Source organism: Eurytemora carolleeae, unplaced genomic scaffold (assembly GCF_000591075.1).
Source record: "Eurytemora carolleeae unplaced genomic scaffold, Eaff_2.0 scaffold949, whole genome shotgun sequence".
Lineage (NCBI taxonomy): Eukaryota > Metazoa > Arthropoda > Copepoda > Calanoida > Temoridae > Eurytemora > Eurytemora carolleeae.
This window is the reverse complement of record NW_019396973.1, coordinates 31,763-58,717: the sequence shown is the minus strand read 5'-3', so window position 1 is coordinate 58,717 and position 26,955 is coordinate 31,763. Positions and strand designations below refer to the sequence as shown.

General features: G+C 35.6%; 4 protein-coding genes across 5 annotated transcripts in view; all 4 read left to right on the top strand.

The window, feature by feature from the left end:
• The first annotated feature begins 341 nt into the window (after positions 1-341).
• LOC111710671 (probable peroxisomal membrane protein PEX13) lies at positions 342-2,429 on the top strand. The gene is made up of 4 exons (XM_023484793.1): positions 342-447; positions 1,509-1,699; positions 1,756-2,207; positions 2,305-2,429. Exons 1-3 carry the CDS (start codon positions 400-402, stop codon positions 2,162-2,164), a joined length of 648 nt encoding a protein of 215 aa, XP_023340561.1. The 5' UTR covers positions 342-399; the 3' UTR covers positions 2,165-2,207; positions 2,305-2,429.
• A 3,631-nt stretch (positions 2,430-6,060) lies between these two features.
• LOC111710673 (uncharacterized) lies at positions 6,061-14,251 on the top strand. Of its 2 annotated transcripts, none has more exons than XM_023484795.1 (10): positions 6,061-6,241; positions 6,717-6,777; positions 8,205-8,292; positions 9,127-9,246; positions 9,387-9,822; positions 10,021-10,192; positions 11,395-11,456; positions 12,378-12,602; positions 13,003-13,077; positions 13,563-14,251. In XM_023484795.1, the coding sequence occupies exons 1-10, from the start codon at positions 6,107-6,109 to the stop codon at positions 13,653-13,655; spliced, it is 1,467 nt and encodes a 488-aa protein (XP_023340563.1). In that variant the 5' UTR covers positions 6,061-6,106; the 3' UTR covers positions 13,656-14,251. The 2 variants fall into 2 exon arrangements, with proteins under 2 accessions (XP_023340563.1, XP_023340564.1); XM_023484796.1 differs by having other exon boundaries at positions 6,062-6,241; positions 9,399-9,822.
• LOC111710672 (striatin-3) lies at positions 14,212-23,725 on the top strand. Its single transcript, XM_023484794.1, has 16 exons — positions 14,212-14,300; positions 14,370-14,443; positions 15,998-16,051; positions 16,265-16,334; positions 16,616-16,837; positions 17,530-17,628; positions 17,952-18,022; positions 19,151-19,265; positions 20,042-20,353; positions 20,414-20,644; positions 20,941-21,070; positions 21,716-21,797; positions 21,968-22,169; positions 22,555-22,760; positions 22,916-23,034; positions 23,425-23,725. Exons 2-16 carry the CDS (start codon positions 14,373-14,375, stop codon positions 23,454-23,456), a joined length of 2,016 nt encoding a protein of 671 aa, XP_023340562.1. The 5' UTR covers positions 14,212-14,300; positions 14,370-14,372; the 3' UTR covers positions 23,457-23,725.
• A 281-nt stretch (positions 23,726-24,006) lies between these two features.
• The window catches only part of LOC111710664 (PHD and RING finger domain-containing protein 1), a gene marked incomplete in the record, with an annotated part of 12,082 nt that continues 9,133 nt past the window's right edge, over positions 24,007-26,955 (top strand). Inside the window, 3 exon segments of the mRNA XM_023484787.1 lie at positions 24,007-24,904; positions 26,100-26,261; positions 26,886-26,955. Of these exon segments, the coding sequence (XP_023340555.1) occupies positions 24,788-24,904; positions 26,100-26,261; positions 26,886-26,955 (349 nt within the window).

Here is a 26,955-nt window from a genome sequence, read left to right as displayed (position 1 = left end):
ATCTTAAACTCGGAAATAATTGTAAAATAGTGGAAAGTTTAAATATAGAAGGCAGAGTTCCTTTATCATATTTTAATAATAAATCTTTAAATTCGGAAATAATTGTAAAATAGTGGAATTAATTATTATGTATGCCATTAGATGCCATCAATTACTATTCACGAAATAAATGTTTAGATGTAAAAAAAGATATTACCCCAAGAAACTGTAGTAAAAAATTACTTTCGATCTGCTGTACTGCACTACAATGTACAAGCTAATGTGTACTGCATATTTAATTTAATTATTTTCAGTCTCTCAGAAACTTTATTTGTAAACAATGCAGTACACTTTAGTTGGGTATAAAAATGAAATTCTTATTCTAATGTGAGTATTTACAATTCATTCCCAGCCTACATCATGTTCAGCTTGTTTGTGAGTGTTTTATCCTTCTCAATCTTATATCAGGTATTCTTTTAGTTTAATTCTGTGTGTTTATATTATAATTTACCTTGGCAACCCAGCTTTGCCTGGTAACTAATTTTTCTCTTTAACATTCAGCTCACTAAACTTGAAATTGTTAAACCAAGCCAAGAACATTTCCGTGGTTTTACCAAGGTTATAATGCAGGGAAAGTTAATTACAGTTACGTTTACTCTGCGTACATATTGAAACCAGTTCTCTCTGTGCGGAATTTGTAAACAAGAATAGATGCATCAGTGTTCGTTCAGTATCCTATGGAGGTTAAAAGCATTAAATTTTGATAATTTTGATAATTAACATAATAGTTTCCTACGATCAGAATATTTTATTGATTTTTAATTTGAAAGATGGATACCTTGTCAGGCTTCGACATCCGTCTTGTGTTTACATTACCGCCCAGAGAAGAGTACACTGCAGTACAAAAGATGCGTACAGCTCTGAAATAACTTTCCTTGTATTATAACCTTGGGTTCTACCGAGTTCCCTAATCAGAAGTTGAGTTGAGGTCAATCTGTCCTGTAGATGTGACCTCTAAACAGTCAAACAGAGATTACTACTTTGTATATATATTTATATGTTTATATTAATATTATTTATACATATATATATATTATATATATATTTTTAAGGCTAAGTTTCTGGAAAAATGTTTTAAGCTTTAAAAAAGATCTCTTTCTGTATCTATATTTTCTGCTATACAATAGTGTTGTGCTTTCAACGTGGATCGTTTTTCGGGTTGTTTTATGTTTTTTTTTTCAGGGTCAAAATCTAAATATTTACCCTGGAAGAAGTTATATGCAAAAACTAGCGAAAAACGAGCGTTTTAAATCGTTTTTTATTTTAAATATATTTCTAAGTTTAACATAATTCAAGTTTTGAAGTCTTTAAAGTTTTATTAATTTTATGATAAATTCTTTTAATTTGTGTCTCTGCACAAATAAAAAAATCCAGAACTTGAGAACTGCAATTGACGACTTTTATGAATTGAATTGAAAACTCGTGATAACGTGATTACTGCATGATTTATATTTTTTTTTATTTTTCAGGTGAACTGCTATGGGTACGATAATGGATATTATGGTCTCGATGACTACCATGGTTACGGTCATGATGGTTATGGATATGGAGGTATTGACCATGGATATGGTGGACATGGATATGGTGGTTATGGCTATGATTGTGACGAATATGGATATCCTCTACATGGCTATGGCTATAGTGGATATGGATCTCCTAGGTGAGTCTAATATTATATTTCAACTTGTTAAATGCTAAAAACAATAATTATTTCAGCTACCATAAGAAGGGCTATAAAAAGAAAAGATCTACTTATTCTACCCCGGAATATGGCAACTCTCCCTCAACTTATGGAAATTCATATGAACGTTCTTATGGAAACTTCTATGGAAGCAAGCCATTAACTTATGGAAGGTCTTATGGAAACGCCTATGGAAGCAAGCCGACAACCTATGGAAATTCTTATGGAAACTCCAATGGAGGCAAGCCGTCTACCTATGGAATCTCTTATGGAAACTCCTATGGAAGCAAGCCATTTAACTATGGAGGCTCTTATGGAAACTCCTATGGAAGCAAGCCGTCAAATGGACACAATGTTGCTCCATATAACACTTATGGCTCGTCTTATGGATACAACCCCTCCTATCCAACCCAACAAGGATATATCTCTCCTGGAAACTATTAAAACCTTGGCATTAACTCATGTATTGATAATTACAATATATAAGGTTGTCAACCATTAACATTTATTATCGATTTTGATTCGTGGATTATACCTTGTCTATCTGTTCATCGTCAGAATCTTGTTCCTTTGCGACAACAAAGGTATATAAAATTTTAAATTAAACCTGAAAAATACATTTTATAGATTTTATTAGTAATTATTTTCTTACCAGAAGATTGTGATGTATTATTTTATAGATAACAGAATAATAAATGTTATGAATTTATCGTTTGCATCTAGTGTTGCCAAATTGTTGAAACATAGAGGAAAAGATAAATTGTGCAAGTTGCTGGGTTGGTGACTTAGAAAGTGTCTTAGACATAATTGCATGTCTCCAAAATAAGAATTTTTCTTACAACCTTCAATTAGAATGAGCCTTAGAATTAAGACAAAACCATGCTTTTGAGACAAAATTATTTTGAGAAGCTTTCTAAGTCACAACTTTGTCAAAGACTTATTAAAATGCACGACTATATGACTATACTCATGTCTTAAACACTTTTTAAGTCACTATGTCTAAGATACTTTAACAAAAATGCATTAGACACATTCTTCCTTGTGTTTAAGACCCATTCTAACTCTCAATTCTAAGTCTTAATGAGATCTGAAACACCGTTTCAGTCACATTTATGTCTAATTCCCAGTTGTCTGGCTTAATGGCTTAATTATATTCAAAGCCATCATATCATTCTAGGTCACAGTTCTAAGTCACAATAATTTAAAGTCTTGCTTTTCAAATCAATTTGTGTCTTAGACACTTTCTAAGTTAAAATATAAGTCACAGCTTTGTCTAAAACACTTTCTGAGTCGCTAAAACACTTTCTCAGTCCCAATCAATTCTAAGTTAAAATTTTGGGGCTCAATTATGAATGATACACATTGTTTGTCACAGTTCTAAGTTGCAATTACCTCACAGCCATACTTTTCACACCCAATAATATCTAAGACACTTTTTTAAACCATAACTCCGAGACAAAACTATACCTAAGTTTTGTAAGGCTTAGCTATGTCTAACACACATTCTCAGTCACAAGCAAAAGTCACAAATATGTCTAAGCCTGTTTTTGGCGACAAAGCTTTGTCTAAGACTCTTTCTAAGTCTCAAATTATAATTCACAATCATTTCTAAGTAACAATTGATACAATTTAAATATTTAAAGACCTCATTGTAACTTGAGTCACAAGCATATCTGAGTTCTCCTTTCGGCTTGATAATGTTCAAGTCAGATTCTAAATCACAACTCTATAAAGACGCTATTCTTAGTCACAATGTTTGTTGCTTCGTCAAAAAGAATGTTAAAGTAGCTGTAACCTGTTTATCTTCTTTGAAAGAACTTCTATAAAATCGAAAATGAAATAAGATTATGAATGTTGGATAAAATGATCAATCATAAATTCAATAACTTCAGGAGAAAACGTAACAGTATGTAGATGATTAAGATTAAATGTCTTTTGATGTTTTTTTTTCAGAATATAAATGATTATGTCTAGTAATTATATCTGTAATTAAACAAGGTACTTAACAAATTTTCTTTGTCGCTCCGCACACACATGAAAAGAATTGATTGACTCATATCGTTAATTTTAAAGTTGTTGGAAGTATACATTTTTTAAAAACACAAGAAAAAACTATTTGAATTGAACACAGTCAAATCTGCATGCAACAACCGAAAATTTCCTTTTTCGACATCGAACCCTTAAAAAAGCACTTTTATTATGAAAATTTTTCTAAACAGGGGGCAAGCCCCCCCCCACTACACCCTCCCCAGACCATTACAAAAAACATATTTTGCCCCCCCTAGCAAAAGTACTAGTTGCGAGCCTTGCGCCTCTGCCCCCTCAGTAGGAATATTTCAGTTTGGGGGGTTAACATCAATAGAAATGCTGCCTAGAAAATGTTCCCCCCAAAAAATTCCTGTATCTGCCCCTGTGGAGAGGATAGGGAGAAGGATGGAGAGGATAGGGAGAAGGAGGGAGAGGATAGGGAGAAGGATGGAGAGGATAGGGAGAAGGATGGAGAGGATAGGGAGAAGGATGGAGAGGATAGGGAGAAGGATGGAGAGGATAGGGAGAAGGATGGAGAGGATAGGGAGAAGGATGTAAAGGATAGGGAGAAGGATGGAGAAGATAGGGAGCAGGATCAAGAGGATAGGGAGAATGATGGAGATGACAGGGAGTAGGAATGAGAGGATAGGGTCAGGGAGGAAAGGCTGGAGATCTATAGGGAGAAGGATGGAGAAGATAGGGAGAAGGATAGAAAGGATAGGGAGAAGGTGGAGAAGATAAGGAGAAGGTTGGGGTGGATAGGGAGAAGGAAGGAGAGGATAGGGAAAAGGATCAAAATAGAGAGAAGGATGGAGAAGATAGGGAGAAGGATGGAGAGGATAGGGAGAAGGATGGAGAGTATAGGGAGAAGGATGGAGATGATAGAGAGAAGTAAGAGGAGGATAAGGAGAAGGATGGAGAAGATAGGAAGAAGGATGGAGAAGATAGGGAGAAGAATGGGGATAGGAAGAAAGATTGAGAGGATAGAGAGAAGGCTGGAGAGAAAAGGGAGAAGGATGGAGATGAGGATAGGGATTAAGGAAGGAGAGGATAGGGAGAAGGATGAGAGGATGAGAAGATAGGGAGAAGGCAGAAAAGGGAGATGGAGAAGATAGGGAGGATGGAGAGTATAGGGAGAAGGATGGAGAGGATAGAGAGAAGGATGGAGAAGATAGGGAGAAGGATGGAGAAATTGATGGGTAGAAGGACGGAGAAGATAGGGAGAAGGATGGAGAAATTGATGGGGAGAAGGACGGAGAAGATTATAGGGAGAATCTTTTGCTATTTATGCTAAAATATGTTCATTTGAACTAACTAAAAGGTTAAATTTTCTTCACTTTTCATAATTATCCGGATGAGCACTTTTTAAAAATAAACTTTTGTCTACTTGAATATTAGATCAATCGATCATAGTTCTCATAGTTCAATTAATACGACACTCTCTGTAAGTAAAAAAATTAAAAGTCGTCTTCGTATTTGGGGTGTTAGGAAGGAAAACCTGCTTTACATGTTCACACAAAACCTACTGTTCTCACGATAGTACTCTAGACGGGGTCGCTTCCATTCACGATTGACAGTCACACAAAACCTTTAGTGTCTTGTACTAAACTCAGCGTAGGCGCTCCTAATTTCTCAGAACTGTAATGCCGACTTTCATTGTAGATTCGGGGAAACTAAAATCTGATATTTTTGTGTTTTAAACTGTTTCCAGGGTATTATAAGAGAAAGAATAGAGTAATTTGCACATTTGTATCTTCTATATTAATACTTGTTTTAAATGGAAAATATGAATGTATTAATAATTCTGAGGATTCATGTTCTAACGCTGCACTTGCAGTTAGGATAAAATTTCACCTACAGATGATAAATATTTCGATAAACAGAGAGTTAATTCATATTTCGCTCACGTTCTGTTCTTATTCTATTTTTATTTTGTTATCAACATTAGAATTATACTTATCTTTAGTACTAATATAGTTAGTCTTGTTTTGTCGGTACTACTCAATTGTTTGGGTCTGTCCTAGAGAACGATTTTGGACCCCCCCTTCTAGCAATTTTGTACATGACCACTTGTTTTTCAGCAAAATTATTTGGTTAGGCACGACAATTTGTGGGCAGGGCTGCGGCTAGTACAGTTTAGGGGGCCGAGGGCTGTGGCTAGGACAGGCTAGTGGATCCAGCGCCGCGGCTAGGGCGCCGGGCGCTGCGGCCACATGACCAAAGATATCTATGTGCATGTAAATGATAACCATGTACAAAATTGTAAGGAGGGGAGAGGGGGGTGGTCCAAAAATTGCTTTCTAGGAATTTACCAACTGTTTTACAAGTTTTTGTTTCAGAAAATTCAATCTTTAAATCATGTCCTCTGATCTGGAGAAAGGTATAAAGGAGATGATGGAATCTATGAACAATCTCGGCGCAAATGTTTGTGATCTTGCTAAAAATAATCCGGACAACTTCTATCAAATGCTCAAAGGAAACAAATCGGCGGCGGTAAGCACATTTTCTAACTACAGGGGTTGCCTGTATAATTGACGCTTTCTAAATTTTGTTGGAAAGTATCGATTCAGAGTCCGTCCTAGTACACGGTTTGTGGACCCCCCTCCCCTGACCCCCCTTTATTCTTCCAAAACTCATACAACAGGAAATCACCGTAGATTCATCCTGAATTTAAAGACTGAAAGGAAAATCCCGTCAGAGTTAATATTTTCTTATTTCACCATTTTTAAAATTATAGCTTGGAAACCAAGCTTTGTTTACCACCCTAAGAGTATTCCCGTTTGTTCTACTGCAAAATACTCGTTAAATAAATGAGGCAGTTCCGTCAAGTGGTTCACTAGTTATGATCTGACTTACACACAGATAGAAATAATAATAAACAAGCAAGGAAACTGCAAGAAATACTTAAAATAAATAGCATACATCCGAAATTTAATCTTTTTGTTTTGAGCAGAACCTTGTTGTTTAGGTGAATGATGCCCTGCGGGGCAGAGCTGATGGGGAAAGAGAATTGAGTCAAACTTTCCAAGGTTAGTTTTTAAAAACGAGATTTTTTTACAAATTTGTTCTCCGATTTTGATTGTTGTTATTTATTATCATTTTGTCCTGTAACAACATTCTATAGTTTATTTTACAACAAAGCCATGTTAGGATTAACTCAGATAGCTTCACTAAAAAAAAAGTCTATAGTTTTCTGCGTAGTTTTAATTGACCATCGATTCAAAGATGGTACCTTTGGACAGTGTTTCGGATCCGTATCATTTTGATGCGGATCCGGATCCTGACTCTGATACGGATCCGGATCCGAGGTAACTTTTGATTCTGTGAATCGGATTTTCCCTATTAAATGTTAAAAATGAATACTTTATATATTTGAAATTTGCGCCATGTGAGCATTTGCCGCTGAGTAATCCTAAAGTTAAAAATGTCGTCATTACTATTATATAAATGTTAACATTAAATTATTAAAGATAATTTTGAAAAATTTTCGTCATGTAAATAATACATTTACGAACCATTTTGATTTACTTATTCCATGGTTTTGGTTAATTTTTGGCGCTACCCGGATCCATATCAACGTTTCCTGATACGGATCCGGATCCGACCAAATGATACGGATCCGACCGGATCCGGATCCGAAACGCTTCCTTTGGAAGAATTAAGGATGGAAACTACTCCGATATGGAACAATATATAAACGTGTTAAAACTCTTCTGTTTTAAGAACTTTAAATTCAAATCAGTGAAAACATTGTTTGTTTACTTTTCTATGGATAACCATTCATTCAAGATGTAATTTTTTTTTAAGATGTAAAGTATTAATTAAATCTATTCCTATAATTTTACTTTCAACATTTCTGTCTTAGATATTTCTGCTGTTTTTTTTTAAAAATCCATTCTGTCATTTTTTGTTTAAACGAAAAATAAAAAGGTTCGCTAATTCTGAAGAAGCCATATATATTCCATTTATAGACAACAATTTTGGTTGTTTGTTGAAAACGTAATTGCACATAATTATTCCATAACATTTTTTGGAGAGTGCTGCAAAAAATAGCTTTATATGATATCATATATTATTTAATATTGTTCATATGATATATTTTTGATACTTTGTAATTTTTACATATTTCTAAAAAGTTCAAAGAAGAAGAACCTTTGAAATCTTAATATGATCAATTATGTGGATATATTTATATTATTGTTTTTCTAGTTTTTTACGTAAAAGTTAAATTCTGAAAATTCATTTATGTTTTCCTGCAGTAGAATGCGCATGTCACATTAGTAAAGAAATCAGATTTCAGCGCTCAAAACCATGATATCTAACTCATGCTACATCAGACAAAAATTTTAAAGGTACTGTTGTAAATCGGGCACTGCCATTAAGTTACATATCAAACCACGTCAAATACTTCGTCACTGCTCTTTCTTTTTGGCCTTTGAAAAATATTTGTTATTAGATATTGAATCTGGAAAATTGAAAGTACCGATAACTTACGAAAACCCACCATCAACCCCTCTCAAAGGATACAAAGCCGAAGTATTGAGGTAAAGAAACCCTACTGCAGCATTCATTTGCTACAGTGCTTAGGATCCGGAGTCATTGTATCCTCAAAAATATGCGGATCCACGGATCAGGATCCAAGGGGCAAAATATCAACCAAAAACTGCAAACTAAATGAGTTTGCTCTTAAACCCTAAATCTGAACTGCTGAAATAAAAGAGAAAATCAAAAGTTCCTCATCTCTGAATAGTCCATCAAGTTTTAGCAAAGAAAAGGAAGACAAATAATTTGAAAATTATAAAATCATTAAATCTAAAAGAAATGTTCATGATCTGGATCCAAATCCGGATCCGCATCAATACTAAATGAATTTTAAGCACTGTGTTTTTTAATTCCGTTCGAAAAATTAATTTTAATCTTTCTTATTACTAGGTATATTTTCCAATTAAAAAATCGGCTAAATCAGAAAGTTGATATAATCTGCTTCGGAATAAGATATTTGTATGGATTAGCACTTAATCGCTTTCACTGAAAAGGTTTAGATTGTAAGTTCAGACGTTTTAGATCTCGAGTCGTCTTATACGTAAATTCCGACCTCTGAGCTGAAAACTTTAGAATTGGATACCTTTAATTCCGATCGTATAATCTTAATATCCAATGTAAACACTTTTAATTTTCTTTTAAATCCACCCTTATCTTCGTTCCAGTTTCCGACCAATGAGAGTTCACTCATTTAAATTTCAATTTTTCCGGTTTCTTGTGGATACAAACTAAAGACTAATTTATCTTAAAATTAACTAAAAGAGAAGATCCAGCACTGATCTCGATATCCATTTTTCCACACTTTTCAGCCCTGGATTTATTATTTTCCCTCCCAGGACTAAGTGGGATATCTGGATGGATTATCGACCTCATGAGAGAAGGTTCAACCACTTCTCCCCGTGGATGATCAGCCTATACAAGGGGGACTACGACATCTTCATCACGGAGGTTAATAGGCCAGTTCATATTTTTAATTTGATAATTTTCTCATTTTTACGATGTTTACTTTCATTTTAATAGTTCACGAAATGTTCTTAAAATGAGAAATAGAATATAAATACTTATTTTAAAATCATGGTTTTCTTCATCTAAATAGCGTTCTGTCCAGTTTGAATGAAGAGGAGCTAAAGAAAAGACTTGAAATGCGGGAAACTCTTCTCTGCGTTGGTGCCGTGTTCCACACAATAATTGGAGCCAGGTCCCTCGTTCCTGGGAGCGAATACCGTTACAACACGGAGAAGCTCCACGGTAAGGCGGGAATGGAGCACATGAAAATTCTAAATAAATTGCTGGAGCTTGGGGCCAACGTCACGAACCTCCATGATATTGCCGGATATACCCCGCTCCACCATTGCCTGACGTCCCAGGGGAACTCTGTAACCTACGAGATGGCTAAGCTACTGCTGAGTAAGGGTGTGGATCCTAATGCGCGGAACAGGTTCGGAGTTCCGCCCTTGTCCATATGCGTGATGGCAGGGAACCTGGAGTTCGTCGAGCTTCTCGTCAATCATGGTGCTGATCCAAATATCAAGGCAGGGAAATACAAACTTCAGAAATGCCCCCCCCCCCTCCCATTAAAAATTGTATACGTTTTGCGTAGATAATCTTAGCTTTAGAATTTGTTTTCTTTCCCATTAATTTAGTTTTTAAAAAAAAGAATTCACTTAAAAAACACACCTTGGGTATTTTAGGAAATTTCAGGGGCAAATATTTCCTTCGCCTGTCTAAAGGATAATGACGGTGTTAACGCCTCGAGATTGGCTCAGTACTACCCGGCCCTGGCCAGGATACTCAAGAAGGGGGAGAAGGGTATCCTCAAGGAAGAACGGGAGATCGCCAAACAGAATAATCTCCTCAAGAAATGTGCACACTGCAAACAATCTGCAGAAAATCGTTGCACAGGTTATACTTAAATTTATTCTAAATCAGCATTTTTTAAATACAAGAATATTAAAGGGAGAAATCGCTAAAAATGAAAAAAGGGGATTTAGCATTAAATTTAGAATTAATCAAGCCAAAAGGATATTTAAATTTGTCATCTTCAGATCCCAAAAAATCAAATGAAAAATTGGCTTTAAGGGGCGCATTGTCATGTCCGATTCACAACTCTATTAATAATTCCTTGTCGGATGCAAGAGATACGCACAGTTCTCCCTTTGAAAATTAATAATTTTTAGTTGGGTGTATAAAGAAATTTGCGTTCTTCTGCTTCAGAAATAATGGAGGAAATTGTTAAAACAAAAAACCTTCCAACATAAATGATCAAATGAAGGGTTTAAGTGAACAGAGCTGGGAACTTAAGAATGGTGGATATCAGGATTAATGCTTAATCCTCTGTTTTTGCTAATCTCGAGACTAACATAATCTAAAGATTATGTTAGTCTTGAGATTAAATATTTAGATCAACAAATTGGATTCTAGGAATGCCAGATTGGTTCATTTTCTGGACTGAAAGGGCCCTCACTTAATTTCTCACACGTTTATTTATTAATACATTAGTTAAAATTGGTTACAAAAGAATCTTAAACCTGTTTTTTAATATTTTTCTTCAACGAATAAGTTATAAAATGGCCGAAAACAAATTCTTTATTTGTTAGAAATTGCGAATTTCTCTCATGGGATAGAATTTATTTTTAAGGCTGTTATTGGTCAATACAATTTTCGAACTATATTCCTGCACTCTCATTGGAGAAAATAATATAAGGATATCCATGAGGGAAAAAAGAGTGGATTAGGGACTAAAATTAAAAGTTTCCACAGTGGATATTCGGATTTAGTGGTTGGGATTAAAGGTTATCCATTTTAAAGTTCCCAGCTCAGGTGAATCGTTCATGCCCCTCTTAAGTTGGGTTAAGGGGGTAACACTCAGAGCCAACTACCTTAAATGTATCGTAGCACAATCTATAGAAACATAGGATAGAATTACTGTGAACACTTCTTTTTAAGAATTAAGTTTGCGCCTTTTAGCGAAAAGCGCAGAATGTGAAAAGTGTTTATTTTAGCGGTCGCTTTGTTGTAAAGAAAGTTTAAGAACCGCTCATTTTTAATTTGTTATTATTATTTAAAACAAAGAAAAAAAAATTGACTGGAAATAATTTTTGAAGGATGCTTCCTTGAATGGTATTGTGGTGCTGCTTGCCAGAAAACAGATTGGACCAATCACAAGGTACAGTCCCTTTTATTTTCAGTAGATAGTTCAGCGACATGGCTCAAACTTAAGCCGCGGCTCAAATATGGTTGGTTCCACTTAAAGTATTAAATTTTTCATGATTTAAGCCGCCGCTCAATTAATACCGGTTTTGGGGGATTTAAAACGTGGCTTATTTTCATTAAATTCGGACACAGGATACATTAATAAGTGCCATAAACTATTCACAATTGCTACCTTGAAAGTTGATGATAATGAAAATTTCTATGTTTGTTTACTAAAAAACTAGTTGGGACTGTAATGAAGTGCTTTTTTACTTTCAAATCTGAGAAATAATTTGCCAACACTTTTAGATAATGGATTAGTCGGAATCTTTATATCCCCTACTACTGATGTTAATGATTTTTATCGTTTGGGTATATACCAGTTCAATTTTTCGTATTTAAACGAAAGTGGATGAAAACTGAAGTCCATTATTCTGATTCAAATACACAATGACTAAATAATCTTTTTGATAAAATTTTTGCTTAGCTGCAGAAATTCTTGATCAATTATTTTCCATCTCTCAGTTTTTTTCGGAACTTTTTAAGGAATTTAACCGAGTTTGGAAAACAAGTATTTTTTGGCAATTCTTTAAAATACCCCCCTAATTTAAATAAAAGGGGTGTAAAATTTCTTGAATAATCATTCTCTTCATAAAATCATTTTTCCCCATAGAAGTGAAGTATGTTTTCGTGGAGTGAAACAAACAATAAAGGTTTTTTTTCTCGCTGAATTGGGGGGAAACGAAATTTTTTTAGGGGGATATAAGTGATGAAAGGATGAAAAAACGTCTCTTTTGATGTCCATTTTTTTATTTTTTCCCTATTCCTTAAAATTATACACCCTGTGAAATTGTGTTGGTATTCCCTTCCCTTTTATAAGTTTTGTATGTTGTAGACGATATGTAAACAGAGAAGAAAGGAGTTTCTCCCTGTCAAGTTCATGTCTCTCACCACCACCGGGTTCAACCATCAGACTGGGAAGACCTTCATGTCCGTGAACGGGACCGGGAAGACCTTGAAGGATGGGACCAGCAAGAAGACTAAGTCCACCTCCTTCGTGGTGAAGTTGCAAGTGCCTCTTAAAGGAGGCGTAGGACAGCCAATGATGGTTTATAATAAGGTATTTTTTAACAGCTAATTAAATTTCCTTTCACATGTCTGAAACCCTCAAAAATTAATTTGAAGTAGATTCATAAAACATGTTATTTCTTAGAATTAGATACTTAATTATGCCGATTGCATGTTTGCTGCGCTACGATAGTTTTCTTTATCCAGTATAAAAGTAACGTTTACACGGAGAGAAAATTTGTATAAGGGGTTTTCGCGTAATAGGGGACAAATAAATTCATCTTATATGGGCAAAAAAATGCATTTTTGGTATAAGTGAAAACTTGACGTTAAATTCTAATTTTTCATCTTTCTCTCCCCATAAGATCCCAAAATACCCCCCCCCCCCCCCCCGGAGGGGGGGGGGGGTAAATGCCCCTGGTATATCTTGAACTAAACCACCTATTGTCCAGGAACGGAGTGTTCAGGGTATGCTTGAGGAACAAGGAGAAGCTGGAGCTACACTCGGACAAGTTGTTCGAACCAAGGTAGAAGAAACTAATTGAGTCTTTGCCACAAACTCAAATTTTCTAATCACTATATCTTTGCAAACTGATTTAAACCTTTATATACTTTAAACTTTAATTATTTTATCTAACAGAATTAATAGTTTGAAAGGTCTACGCCATTTGGTTGCTAATATATAGGGATTAGAAAATCAGAGTTTTTAACACCTTCTTTGTTTGAAAAGGTGTATTTAATGTACATTGCAGATATTTCAAAGAAATAATGTTTTTTTTTTTTATCAAAAGCAAATCAATTTGCATTGGAATTAGTTCACTTTTAGTGACAATATAGAACACTAAGTCATTAAAAAGTGATAAACATAGATGTTTCATAAAAGTGAAATCTGCATGGCTTTTTTTATAAAAAACGTAAAGGAACACAATTTTCATGGAAATAAGGAATTGGAGACATTTTAAAATTAGTTTAATGTGTTTATATTGTTACTGTTATTTTTCTTTATGAACAGGGATACAACAAGAACAAAGGATACTTCTACGCTATCCTGGAGAATGAAAACCTTCTTATTAATCCTTGCATCTTACCCCCAGAAACCTGGTAGACTAGTATACCGTAGAAACCTGGTCGATAATCTACATTATTCATAAAACCTGGTCGATAATCTACTTTATCCCTTAAACCTGGTCGATAATCTACTTTATCCCTTAAACCTGGTCGATAATCTACATTATTCATAAAACCTGGTAGACCATTTACATTGTCCTTAAAACCTGGTAGGTCAGTTACATTATCTCTAAAAACTGGTAGATAATCTACATTATCCGAACTGAGACCCGGTTGGAAATCTTCCTCCGTTTGGCTGATATATTCACCTCAAGTCAGCTTGGATTTGTAAAAAAAAACATTTTTATTTTACGTTGGACTCGTTGAAGGTTGAATTTAATATGCTCTGTGATCTGAAATTTTCAATTGATTCTCAAACCTAGTCTTTCCATCCTAATCTTCTTTACATTTTGATGTGATATTTTTATACAGAGTTATCTCTTAAGGAGTAAAATTTCCCAAGACGGAATTTGTTCTCAATATGAAATCTAAGGTTAAAATGTTAAATATTCTCAAAAGTTTGTGACCAAGCATGTCTGTTCGGAAATTTATTGCTTTTATATTTATATTTATAATTGTATTTTTTTCAGAAAATATGATTTAATTTTTCCCTGAAAGTGCGGAGATTTCCTAAAACCGTCAGGTGTGTTTTAAAAATATTTTCTAATAATTTTGCAAAAAAATCCCAGTTTATCTTAAATCTTTGGTTTAGTGTATGGAGGATTCTATGCAGCCTGTACTCAACCAGCCCCAATCCGCAGCCAACATGCAGAAGGAGGATTCCAGGTAGTAAACAAGGACTCGACACAGTTAGTAAACTATGGTTAGACACAGGTAGTAAACTAAGGTTGGACACAGGTTGTAAACTCGGGTTGGACACAGGTTGTAAACTAAGGCTGGACACAGGTTGTAAACTAGGGTTGGTCACAGGTAGTAAACAAGGGCACGACACAGTTAGTAAACTATGGTTAGACACAGGTAGTAAACTAGGGTTGGTCACAGGTAGTAAACTAGGGTTAGTCACAGGTTGTAAACTAGGGTTGGTCACACAGGTAGTTAACTAGGGGTGGACACAGGTTGTAAACTAGGGTTGGACACAGGTAGTTAACTATGGTTGGTCATAGGTTGTAAACTAGGGCTGGACACAGATAGTAAACCAGAGTTGGACACAGGTAGTAAACTAGGGTTGGTCAGTGGTCACAGGTTGTAAACTAGGGTTGGTCACACAGGTAGTTAACTAGGGTTGGACACATGTTGTAAACTAAGGCTGGACACCGGTTGTAAACAAGAGTTGGACACAGGTAGTAAACTAGGGTTAGTCACACAGGTTGTAAACTAGGGTTGGACGCAGGTAGTAAACTAGGATTGGACACAGGTAGTAAACTAGGGTTGGACACAGGTTGTAAACTAGGGTTGGACACAGGTAGTAAACTAGTGTAAGACATAGGTAGTGAACTAGGTTTGGACACAGGTAGTAAACTAGGGTTGGACACAGGTAGTTAACTAGGGTTGGACACAGGTAGTAAACCAGGGTTGGACACAGGTAGTCAACTAGGGTTGGACACAGGTAGTAAACCAGGGTTGGACACAGGTAGTAAACCAGGGTTGGACACAGGTAGTAAACTAGGGTTGGACACAGGTAGTAAACTAGTGTTGGTCACAGGTTGTAAACTAGGGTTGGTCACAGGTTGTAAACTAGGGTTGATCACACAGGTATTAAACTAGGGTTGATCACACAGGTAGTAAACTAGGGTTGGACACAGGTAGTTAACTAGGGTTGGACACAGGTTGTAAACTAGGGCTGGACACAGGTAGTAAACTAGGATTGGACACAGTTAGTAAACTAGGGTTGGACACAGGTAGTAAACTAGGGTTGGACACAGGTAGTAAACTAGGGTTGGGCAGAGGTAGTAAACTAGGGTTGGTCACACAGGTAGTAAACTAGGGTTGGACACAGGTAGTAAACTAGGGTTGGACACAGGTAGTAAAACAGGGTTAGACACAGGTAGTAAACTAGGGTTGGTCACACAGGTAGTAAACTAGGGTGGGACACAGGTAGTAAACTAGGGTTGGACACAGGTAGTAAAACAGGGTTAGACACAGGTAGTAAACTAGGGTTGGTCACACAGGTAGTAAACTAGGGTGGGACACAGGTAGTAAACAAGGGTTGGTCACACAGGTAGTAAACTAGGGTTGGACATAGGTAGTAAACCAGGGTTGGACACAGGTAGTAAACTAGGGTTGGTAACACTGGTATTTAACTAGGGTTGGACACGGGTAGTAAACTAGGGTTGGACACCGGTAGTAAACTAGCGTTGGATAATAAAATGATATTTTTAGATCCCAGTATACTATTCCTGGTATACTACACTTCGTTCAGCATGAGTGGTCCAGGTAACTTGATTTATGCGGAAAAAAACATGTTGGTTCTCAAATTAAACTTCTCAGAAAAAAAATTGAAAACGCCTTATTAGATATTTTTATTAATTTGAGATTTGACGAAAAAAAATGTTTAAGACAACTTTTGTATCTTTTGTAAGTTTTTGTTGTTGTTAGCAAAGCATTTCAAATATTAACAACCTAACTATCTATCATTCATTTTGTTAGGTTTGAAATGGAGAGATCCCAATGGGAAGTGGAGAAAGCTGAACTCCAAGCTAGGATTGCTTTTCTCCAGGTGGGGTTTAAATCTCAAAGCTAGGCTTTTAGGAGATTTGAAGAATATTCTCCAAGGTGTTGTTTCCACGAAACTTGGTTTTTAACTTATATCTGATCTTAACAATTATTTAAAATCAACGATCAATATTCTGTGAGGTGGTGGGATTAATTAGGAAAATCTCATTTGCTACCCTTTGAACATGATCTACATTTGTATTTGCCTTGAAGGCAGTCTGGGGGGGTTCCTTTTCAGATCAATTCAGTATTTCTTATTTTCTTAGAACCGGAACCATTATTCAGGGTGAACGGAAGGGACAGGAGAATTTGAAGAACGATCTGGTGCGTAGGATCAAGATGCTGGAATATGCGCTCAAGCAAGAGCGCGCTAAATACTCGAAACTGAAATATGGCGGAGACGGCGGAGATATTGGACCTCCGCCCCAGGACGAGGACGGAGTTGAGCTTCCGCCGTTGGATCAGAGCGAAAATATTATTGCTGTGACCAACTCAAACTGGAAACAGGTATTCTTGATTGATTGATTGATCTATCGATTGATATTGATTGATATTGATTGATTTTGGAGGATTGATATTGATTGATATTGATTGATTTTGGAGGATTGATATTGATTGATATTGATTGATTTTGGAGGATTGATATTGATTGATTGATATTGATTGATTGATTGATATTGATTGATTGATTGATATTGATATTGATTGATTGATATTGATTGATTAATATTGATTGATTGATATTGATTGATTGATATTGATTGATTGATATTGATCGATTGATTTTGATCGATTGATATTGATTGAATGATATTGGAGAATTGATATTGATTGATATTGATTGAATGATATTTGAGGATTGATATTGGAGGATTGACAATAATTGATTGATATTAATTGAATAATATTAATTGATTGATATTGATTGATATTGATTTATTGATTTTTTGGTTGTTCGATTGATTGTTAGATACAAACTGGAGTTTAGATTCAAACTAAAACTGGAAGCAGATATTATTGTTTGATTGATATTGCTTGATGATTGATTTTGATAGATTGATATTGCTTGATTGATTTAAAGTGATTGATTGTCTGATTGATTGCCTTATTTCTATTGACTAATTGATATTGATCGATTGATTGATTTTTATTTACTCATTGATTGATTGATTTTTTGATTGATTGATTCATATTTCTAGGGTCGTGCACTGTTACGGCAGTATCTCCAGGAGATAGGATATACGGATACTATCATTGATGTCAGGAGCAATAGAGTTAGATCCATCCTTGGTCTCCAGGTAGGATACTGGGATACTGGGATATTGGAGTAATGTGATACAGGGATACATAGAATTATATAGGTATAACGAGATACTGGGTTACATGGGACTTCCCTAGCTTCTTGAATTGAATTGAATTGAATTGGGATACTTGGGGATACAGGGATACTGAGATGCTAGGTTATAGGGATACAGGGGTACTGGGATACAGGGATAGTAGAATAACAGGATACAGCGATTCTGGGTTTCGAAAAATCTTTTTTAATTTTAATTCTTATCAATCATTCCTCAGTCTGGACTCACTCTAGCTTAAAAAGATATTGATGAAGTTTTAACTCCAGGATGAGGGAGAAACAAATCAAAATCTTGGAGGAGTTGAAACCACTCGGAGGGTTCCGGATAATAGGAGGAGGTAAACTAATCGTAAACCAGTTTTTCCATTCTGAAACTTTATCCCAAACCAAACCAAACAACTTATGACGGTGTGACCCAAAAAAAACTTCGTAAAATAAAAAAGACTGTGAGACATTAAAAGTCTTATGAACATGGAACATAGAAATTTGCAATTGTGCTGTGTACTGTACAGTGTACACAGACCACATAAAATGCACATCAGATTTTTAAAATGTCGTTCTCCAATTCTACAGTTTTTGGTTTCCCCTGTACTATATATTATCATAAAATTAATCTATTTTGTTTATTTTATTCCATCCAAATATTAAATTCATATTCCTTCAAACTATCTTTATCCAACCCTCTAACTATTATGAATCCCTTTTCTTCCACAATATTAGCAAAATTAGAACTGACCCGAGCTTGAAGAGTTACGTGTCCGACTAACAACTAGATCTTTTAAACCATAATAAAGATATTGTCGTTTGTTGGATCTTAAACTATTATTTGTTAATTTTTGTTCATTGGCTTTGCTATATAAATCATCAAAAATTTGAGCCGCGGCTTAAATTTGAGATGGGTTTCAAATATGGTTGGTTCCACTTAAGATTGTATTCAATGTTTCAAGAATCAAGCCGGCGCTCAATTGAAACTGGTTCTTGGCGGATTTGAGACTCGGCTCAAAATCATTAAATTCGGATTCAGATCAATTTGGGAAACCATAATTAAAAATAATAAGGGTCTGATCCAGGATTTTTGCTCATACAAAGAATCAAAGAATAAAGGAGTATTGTGAAATAGTCCTGCAGACCTTTAATTAGCGAGTCATTTCAAACTTTGCCAACAATCACTTCAAACTATCTAACCCACAGCTCATTTAAGATTCATTCGTTTAAGATTGATTTATTCCACTAAAACTCCTAGCATTTCAAGTTTGATTGATTTATTCCACTAAAAACTCCTAGCATTTCAAATTTAGTTTGATTTGATTCCACTAAAACTCCTAGCATTTCAAATTTGATAGATTTATTCCACTAAAACTCCTAGCATTTCAAATTTAGTTTGATTTGATTCCACTAAAACTCCTAGCATTTCAAATTTGATTGATTCATTCCACTAAAACTTTTTATTTCTTATTTCTTACTAGGTGGGAAGGTAAGCAGGGAAATGTTGGTGAGGATATATTGGCGAGTGCCGAAGAATCTGCTATGGCGAACTTTGATTTCCTTTCCAGGGAGGAGGATCTAGAGGACGAGGACGAGGTTAGTTGGGTGTGGGGGGGGGGGTGAAGCTGGCATGTACCCAACTGAATTCCTTGAATAATTTTCCTTCTAAGATTTTTAAAGAGTGGAATTTGGGAATGTTTTTGAAGCAGGGTAAAACTAAAGAAAATGGAGAGATTATTTTATAGAGAGGAGAATGGGTTTTTAAAAAATGAGAATAATTTAAAGAAGTCTTTTGCACGGTGTTGGAAAAAACCCGGATTTAAAAAAACCCAGCCCAGTTGGTTTTATTGGTTTTTTTTTGGGGGGGCTTTTTTGTGTTTTTCAATTTTGTAAGTAGTTAAAACCTACTAAAATTCATACTAATTCATAATATTTAGACTATTTAAGCAATAGGTGAACTTTATTGTTTTGAAAAATAATAATGTTTTTGTGATAATAGGCTATAATCATTTATTAATACTCTTCAAATAGAATAATATCACCTAACTTATTCATTGGGGGACAGTGCAATTTTTTATATTATAGTTGGAAAATTATAGACTAATTTTATTTTTGAAACAATGCTCAGGAGCGGTAAGAAAACTTGTGAGCTCCTAAAAATCAGTACGGTTGAGTATTTCTTGAAGATGTTATCATTGTAAGAGTGAAGAAAAGGAAATAATTAGAAAAATTCTAAAAAAGCCCAATAAAGCCTACTTGCAGGTAGGTTTTTTTAAAGTGGGTTTTATTGTTGTTTTTTTTGGTTTTTTCTTATGGCAACCCTGCTTTTGCAGGAAAATAATTTATTAGAAGTTAGAACTCTAATTACTCAGGTGATGGCTGAGGATGGAGACGATGGGTTTAGTCCTGAATCTATCAAGCTCGGTAAGAAGGAGGACATTGACAAGCTGAACATAGGCCTTGACAACACGGAAGAGGTCCTCAACGAATTCAAGTTCCTCACTCAGTCCGAGGTGGACGCGGTGGATAAAGGCGGGGAGTGGAATGAGAGGTCCGGGAGCGGGGAGTGGGGTGTGGGTGGAGCTGGAGCTCCTGAGCAGGGTAACCTAGAGCTAGGGGAGCTAGAGCAGCTCACCATTAACAATGAGAACGATCTTAACTATGATCAGCTCACAGCGCCTAAGGTAAATAACAAATATTTCGCCGCCATTTTGAATTTTTCCATATTTTTTCCGTATTTTTAGGAAGCATTCCGTAAGACTTGGTCTGCGAAATACACTCTTCGCTCGCACTTCGATGGTGTCCGATCCCTGGGTTTCCACCCGACCGAACCGGTTCTAATTACGGCAAGCGAGGATCAGACGCTGAAGATGTGGAATTTACAGAAGGCGACCACTTGCAAGAAATCCACGGCGCTTGATGTAGAACCGGTTTATACATTCAGGGGGCACACTGGACCAGTTCTCTGTCTAGAGGTAGATTAACTAAATTATTATTTAAACAGGGATGATATCTTAAAGGACTCTCCATTCAAAGAATGGCAAATTCGATTTTCATTGGTATCCTTTCCAACGTCATCCAATTAACAATGGAAAGTTATTTTGATTTTTGAATATATTTATTGTATTGTTTGGTCGATAAACTGATGGTTAATTGATCAACTATTTAGTCGATTGATTAACATTGATTGATTAATTGCTTGAATGTTTAATTGATTTAGTGATTGAATGTTAAAGTAATAAAGTGATTGATTTATTGACTGATTACTAAGGTATCTGGTGCGGGAGACTATTGTTTCTCAGGCGGAGTTGACGGAATCGTCCGCTGCTGGAACATTCCTCCCTCGTCCATCGATCCTTACGATACTTTCGATTCCAACGCCATCTTCTCCGAATTCGAAGGTGAGTTTTTAGATTTTAGGTACTTCCGAAGGCATTTTCTCATGTGGCAAGCTCCCAAGGGTATTTTCCCAAGTAGCAACTTCCCAAATGTGCAGTTTCCCAAGCAACAATTTCCAAGTCTGTCCTAGCCGCAGTATTTGGCTCTCAGCCTGTTCTAGTCGCGGCGCTCGGCCCCATTGCCCTTCCTAGCTGCAGCGCTCGGCCCTCCCATTGCAGCCTGCGGCGCCACAAAGGGCCTATCGTACCCTTTGGGAAGTTGCTGCCTGGCAAGTTGCCACTTGGGAAAATGCGTTTGGGAAAGTACCTAACACTAGTTTTTATCATATATTATAGAATGCAAGCTCACTTGCTCGTGAATTTAAGAGATAGTCGAATTCTCGATAGAAAATTACCTTTTGTGTCTTAAAGGTTGACCTGAGTGATATGTTACTTGTCCTACATAGCGTCCCATATCATCATATTGGATTATATCTAAGCTTTAACCCAAAATACTCACATAATGCTCGAAAAACCTATTATTGTTTTAATCTGCTCATCCCACTGCAGTACATTGAATTGACGCATCGGATATGTCGGTTCTACTGTGAACAATGTATATTTTTAAGATTTTTATAAAATGTTCATAATATTAAAATGATATTTCAGGGCACACTGACGCTGTCTGGGATTTATCTTACAATTCCTCCCGGCAACAGCTCTTATCCAGCTCAGCCGATTCCTCTGTCAGGTAATCAATTAATCATATTGTTTTCCAAGTCATTTATTTAAAAAAATTATTTGAGAATTGCTTATGTTCAAATTTCTTCTAATTCCATTTAATATCCCCAAGGTTATAATTGTCAATTTGTTTCAATTTTTCTATATTTTTTCCAAATTTAACATTTGTATATTGTTAAGAGTATGGAGTGTGAAGGATAAAAAGTATTTGCTGACACTGTGTGGGGAGGAGGGGGCGTGTCCCACCAGCGTGTGCTGGGTGGTAGGGGAGGCGGGGCACTGTATAGTTGGATACAGCTCTGCTGCCTGCTGTATCATGGATACAGAAACAGGGCAGGTTGTCACAAGGTTGGATACAGCTCAGGATCCTGTGTCTGGACAGGTATGAAGAAAATAATTTTAAAATTGCAAACCAAAATCTTTTACTATCAAATCCTAAATCTGAACTATTGAAAAAAGGCAGATACTTAAAAATGTCCTCATCTCCAAACGGTACATCAATTGGCATAAAAAGAATGGAAAAATAATTTGAAAATTCATATTTTGTCATATCAGTGAATCTTAAAGAATTGGTTAGGACCTGGATCCGGATCTATTTTTTTCCAGTGCGGAACCGGGTTCCGGAACATCAAAATTAAATGGATCCTAAGCACTATGTTAATCACTTTCAACACAATCATTAATTTCCATTGCTGGGTTAGGTTTTATTTTTTTAATATATATTGGTTCTAAGACGTTGTTTATCTATCAGCAATTTAACTTTTTAGGCTGTCGGGCCTATAAATAAAGTGTTATCCCACCCTACCCTTCCTCTCACCATCACAGCCCACGAGGACCGCCACATCAGGTTCTACGATAACACCAGCGGGGCCATGGTCCACAGTATGGTGGCCCACCTGGACGCAGTTACCAGCCTAGCTGTAGACCAGCATGGTTTATATCTTATCTCTGGCAGCCATGACTGCAGTATAAGGTACAACTAAACTACTAGATAATGATTTAAGAAAATATTCATAAAAATCATAATAATGGATTTTCAGCTTGTAAAAGCTTCGCATACTTTTTCAAGCATTTTTTTCCTTCACGAAAATATTTGTTCTTTTAGAAAATGTTAAATTATTTATTTAGGGTTTGGAACCTTGAGAGTAAAACATGTGTACAAGAGATGACCGCTCATAGGAAGAAGTTTGATGAGAGTATCCTTGATGTTGCATTCCACCCTTCCAGACCATATATAGCTTCTGCAGGTATATAATACTGTTGCATTCCACCCTTCTAGACCATATATAACTTCTGCAGGGATATTATTCTGTCGCATTCTACCCTTCCAGACCGTATATAGGTTCTACAGGGTATTAAACTGTTGCATTCTACCCTTCCAGATCATATATAGGTTCTACATTTATATTATACTGTTGCATTCTTCCCTTCCAGACCATATATAGCTTCTCCAGGGATATTATTTTGTCGCATGAACTACCCTTCCAGACCATATATAGGTTCTGCAGGTATATTATACTGTCGCATTCTATCCTTTATGACGATATAACTGACTAACATAATGTATATGTAGATGCTTGTGCATTTGAGAGTTCATTATAGAAGAAATATTATTGTTTAACATTCCTTTTTTTTAGGAGCTGATGCGATGGCGAAAGTGTACATCTAAATATGTCAAATACCAGCAAATGATGATATCCTAATCCCCTCCCCCCTGTTCCTATTCTCGTACCCCTCCTCTACTTCCTGTCCAGAAATGTATCCTGTGTGTGTTCCCCCCCTTCCGCATTCAAAGATCTCTTTGTGTGTTCCCCTCATCTATGTTAGCTCCTACTGCCCCCCCCCCTACAATCCTACTAGATATAAGCCTTGAACCAGCAAAGTAGTAAACCAATAAGTGTAAATGCAAGCCTCTGAACAAAAAACAGTTTTGAATTATTTAATGAGCTTTAATCGGGTGTTGTATACTTTTATTGAGGGATTTTTTATTTTCTCTTTTTTTACCTAACGCAATTTTTAAGATTGACTCCGGAATAATGTTATTGGAAATTATTTAGTTATGTTATCTAAAGAATATATAAATATAGATATGCAAGACCCACAAATTATACAGATAGAACAAGAAAGAAAGCCATCATTGTTTTATTTGCACAGTGTACAGTGTACACACTGTACTGTATTTGTACGTCGTACATTGTACATTGTACATTGTACATTGTACATTGTACATTTTACATTGTACATTGTACATTGTACATTGTACATTGTACATTCTTTATTGTACAATGTACATCGTACTTGAAATAACTTGAATATTTCTTGTCCTACGTGTCTAATCTTTGGCATGACCACATAATACATGTGTTGAAATTGATTGAAAGTAAATGTACCCAGCGTAAATAAAACGTGGTCGTCTTACATATAATATATTTACATAAAATATATCATGTTTATTATTAAAATACCAAATATTAGAAGTACTGTAGGCTATGATCCACGTAAGAAATGTAATTTAAATTAATGAAATCAACTCAATGATCGCTGTCATCCTTCAATCCCAAAAACCATCTCGGAACAACTCAACATACATACCGACAGGATCATTAGGTAGCTGAGAGTGTCCAGATGGGTCGATGGCTTGTCCTACCCCTGAATTTACACTTATCTGGGTTGATTCTGGAACTTAAACTGAAGGGAGCTCAAGCCTACAACCTAGATTGAAGGATTGACAGTGATTATTATTTTTAAAATTATTTTATCTGTCATATGCATTAACAAAATATTTAATATTTGTAGGAAAACATTTAATACTCAATTGGCAAATAATCAATATTTTCATGAATTTTTAGTCTGCAAACACCTTCCATAATCAATATTATTAATAAGTTTTTTTTTATTTGAAAATCTTTATTTTTCCCTCGGAAGGTCTTCTTCGGGACTAAACAAAATAAAACTGGCTAAATGAAAAAATTTACATAGTCCTCCGACCTTTTCAGAAACATGTCTGAGAAGTTTGAATCCAGCGACTCCGAGGAATCGGAGGCTGAAGGCACAGAATCGGAGGAGGGGTCGGAGGTTTCTGATAGCGAGGCTGAGAATGAGACAGAGAACGAACAGGTGCAATTTTAAAAAGTTTTTCATTTCAGTCATTGAAACCTTTATCTTATCAATAATGAGGAGATTTTGTCTTTTTCTACAGTTTGAGAAGTGTTTAAATCAGATAATTCCTTTATGTAATTACCTTTTGTAGAGAAACCGCAATTTGAAATAATCAGTTTTCAAAGTTATAAACATTAATATCTTATTCATACTTGATCAGACAAATCTTTTAAGGATTCCGCTATGAATAGAACATTGCCATCCTTGCATACAGATTTTCTTGAAACTAAGCTTGAAGTCAACATAAATCTCAATTAATCTGGATCCTCAAAAATATTGCAGATCCTTGGATCCGCATTTAAAACATGAAAACAGTCTTGTTGCGCCTAAACCATTAATTTTGAGAATTTACTAACGAGAAACATTTATGATATCGGAATGGCAAATAGTTTCAGAACAAAAAATTGAGAAATAATTTTTAAAGTAATACTTCAGTAGAATGCACATTCACTCTTAGCGCCGAAAAAATTAAAATTCCAAATTTAAAGGATTGCCTAATTTTTTTCCAAACCAATACAAATATTTAATGATATATCCCCCTGCAACTGAATACGCACTGGCCCATCTCTATTTCCGAAGTATCAAGTGAAAAGTGATTAACGCCCCGTGATTTATTTGCTACAAGTATGAAATTCATCAAGTGGTATTGACTGCATCCGGCTAATGCTCGTCCTTTGACTGGTATTCATATCTGTATAGTGTCTAGTTTTGAGTAATACGCATCAAGATGGAATGGATCCTATACGCCAGTGCTAAGGATCCATTTCTTTGGATGCGGCCACCCCGATAAAAAATGGATTCGGATTATGATCCGGAATACGGATCCAGTTCATTAACATCTCTTAAAGATTTACTGATTTTTTACAAAAGAAGATTTTTCATAATATTTTTCTTGTCCGCTTATTCTTAGCTAAAACTTGATGAACCATTAAGAGATGAGGAACAGTTCAGATCTGGGTTTTGAGAGCAAACCGTTGTTTTACAGTTTCCTTTTTGATCCACATTTTTTTCGGATTCGGATCCAGGAAGCCAAAATGTTGCTGATCTAACGGATCCGGATCCAGGAAGCCAAAATGTTGCTGATCTAACGGATCCGGATCTTGACCCTAAACCCTGCTAAAGGCAATGTTCTTAATTCCTAAATATTGTACAGATGGATGTGAGTGTTGAGAGTACTACTGCTGCGGATAATAGTTCTGGTGATGAAGGAGAGAGTTGTCCAATTTGTCTTCTTAAACTCAGAGCTCAGGACCTGGGTCGACCAGCCCCCTGCCAGCATATTTTCTGCTTGACATGCATCAGGGAGTGGGCTAAGGTACATTTATCTTTAAATTTTATGATTGCATCACTTGTCCCATCTATAAATTATTTTGTTACTCTTCCATCTGTGTAATCTATGTAATCTCTTGTTCCATCAATGTAATCTTTATCATCTCTTGTTCCATTTATATAATCTTTGCTAACTTTGGTCCCAACAATATTATCTTTGCCATCTCTTGTCGTCCTAACAATATTATTTTTGTCATCTTTTGTCTTATCAATATAATCTTATCCATATCTTGTCCCGTCAATATAATCTTTGTCATCTCTTGTCCTAAAATCTTTGCCATCTCCTGTTCCATCAATAAAATCTTTGCCATCTCTTTTCCTATCAATATAATCTTTGCCATCTCTTTTCCTATCAATATAATCTTTGTCATCTCTAGTCCCATCAATATAATCTTTGCCATCTCTTGTCCCATCAACATAATTTTTTACTTCTCTTGTCCCATCTTATAAATCCGTGAGACCGTTATTCCTTAGTAGTATAAAAATGATATTACATACATATCATCACATATGATGTTGGATTATATCCAAGATTTAACGCTGAAATACGCACACAATACAATGCAAGCAATTTAAATTTTTTTTTTTTAAATATTTAAATCTTATTTAGGTAACGCCTTCTTGTCCTATCGATCGAATAGAATTTAGCACTATATGTATCCGTGAGGGGGGCGGGGAGG

Coding starts and splice junctions, on each gene's coding strand:
- LOC111710673 (XM_023484795.1), top strand. CDS start 6,107: ATGTCCTCTGATCTGGAGAAAGGTATAAAGGAGATGATGGAATCTATG. Junction 12,603..13,002: donor CAATGATGGTTTATAATAAG/GTATTTTTTAAC, acceptor CCTATTGTCCAG/GAACGGAGTGTTCAGGGTAT. Junction 13,078..13,562: donor GACAAGTTGTTCGAACCAAG/GTAGAAGAAACT, acceptor CTTTATGAACAG/GGATACAACAAGAACAAAGG.
- LOC111710671 (XM_023484793.1), top strand. CDS start 400: ATGTTCAGCTTGTTTGTGAGTGTTTTATCCTTCTCAATCTTATATCAG. Junction 448..1,508: donor CCTTCTCAATCTTATATCAG/GTATTCTTTTAG, acceptor TTTATTTTTCAG/GTGAACTGCTATGGGTACGA. Junction 1,700..1,755: donor AGTGGATATGGATCTCCTAG/GTGAGTCTAATA, acceptor TAATTATTTCAG/CTACCATAAGAAGGGCTATA.
- LOC111710672 (XM_023484794.1), top strand. CDS start 14,373: ATGGAGGATTCTATGCAGCCTGTACTCAACCAGCCCCAATCCGCAGCC. Junction 16,052..16,264: donor GTTCAGCATGAGTGGTCCAG/GTAACTTGATTT, acceptor TCATTTTGTTAG/GTTTGAAATGGAGAGATCCC. Junction 21,798..21,967: donor TCAGCCGATTCCTCTGTCAG/GTAATCAATTAA, acceptor TATATTGTTAAG/AGTATGGAGTGTGAAGGATA.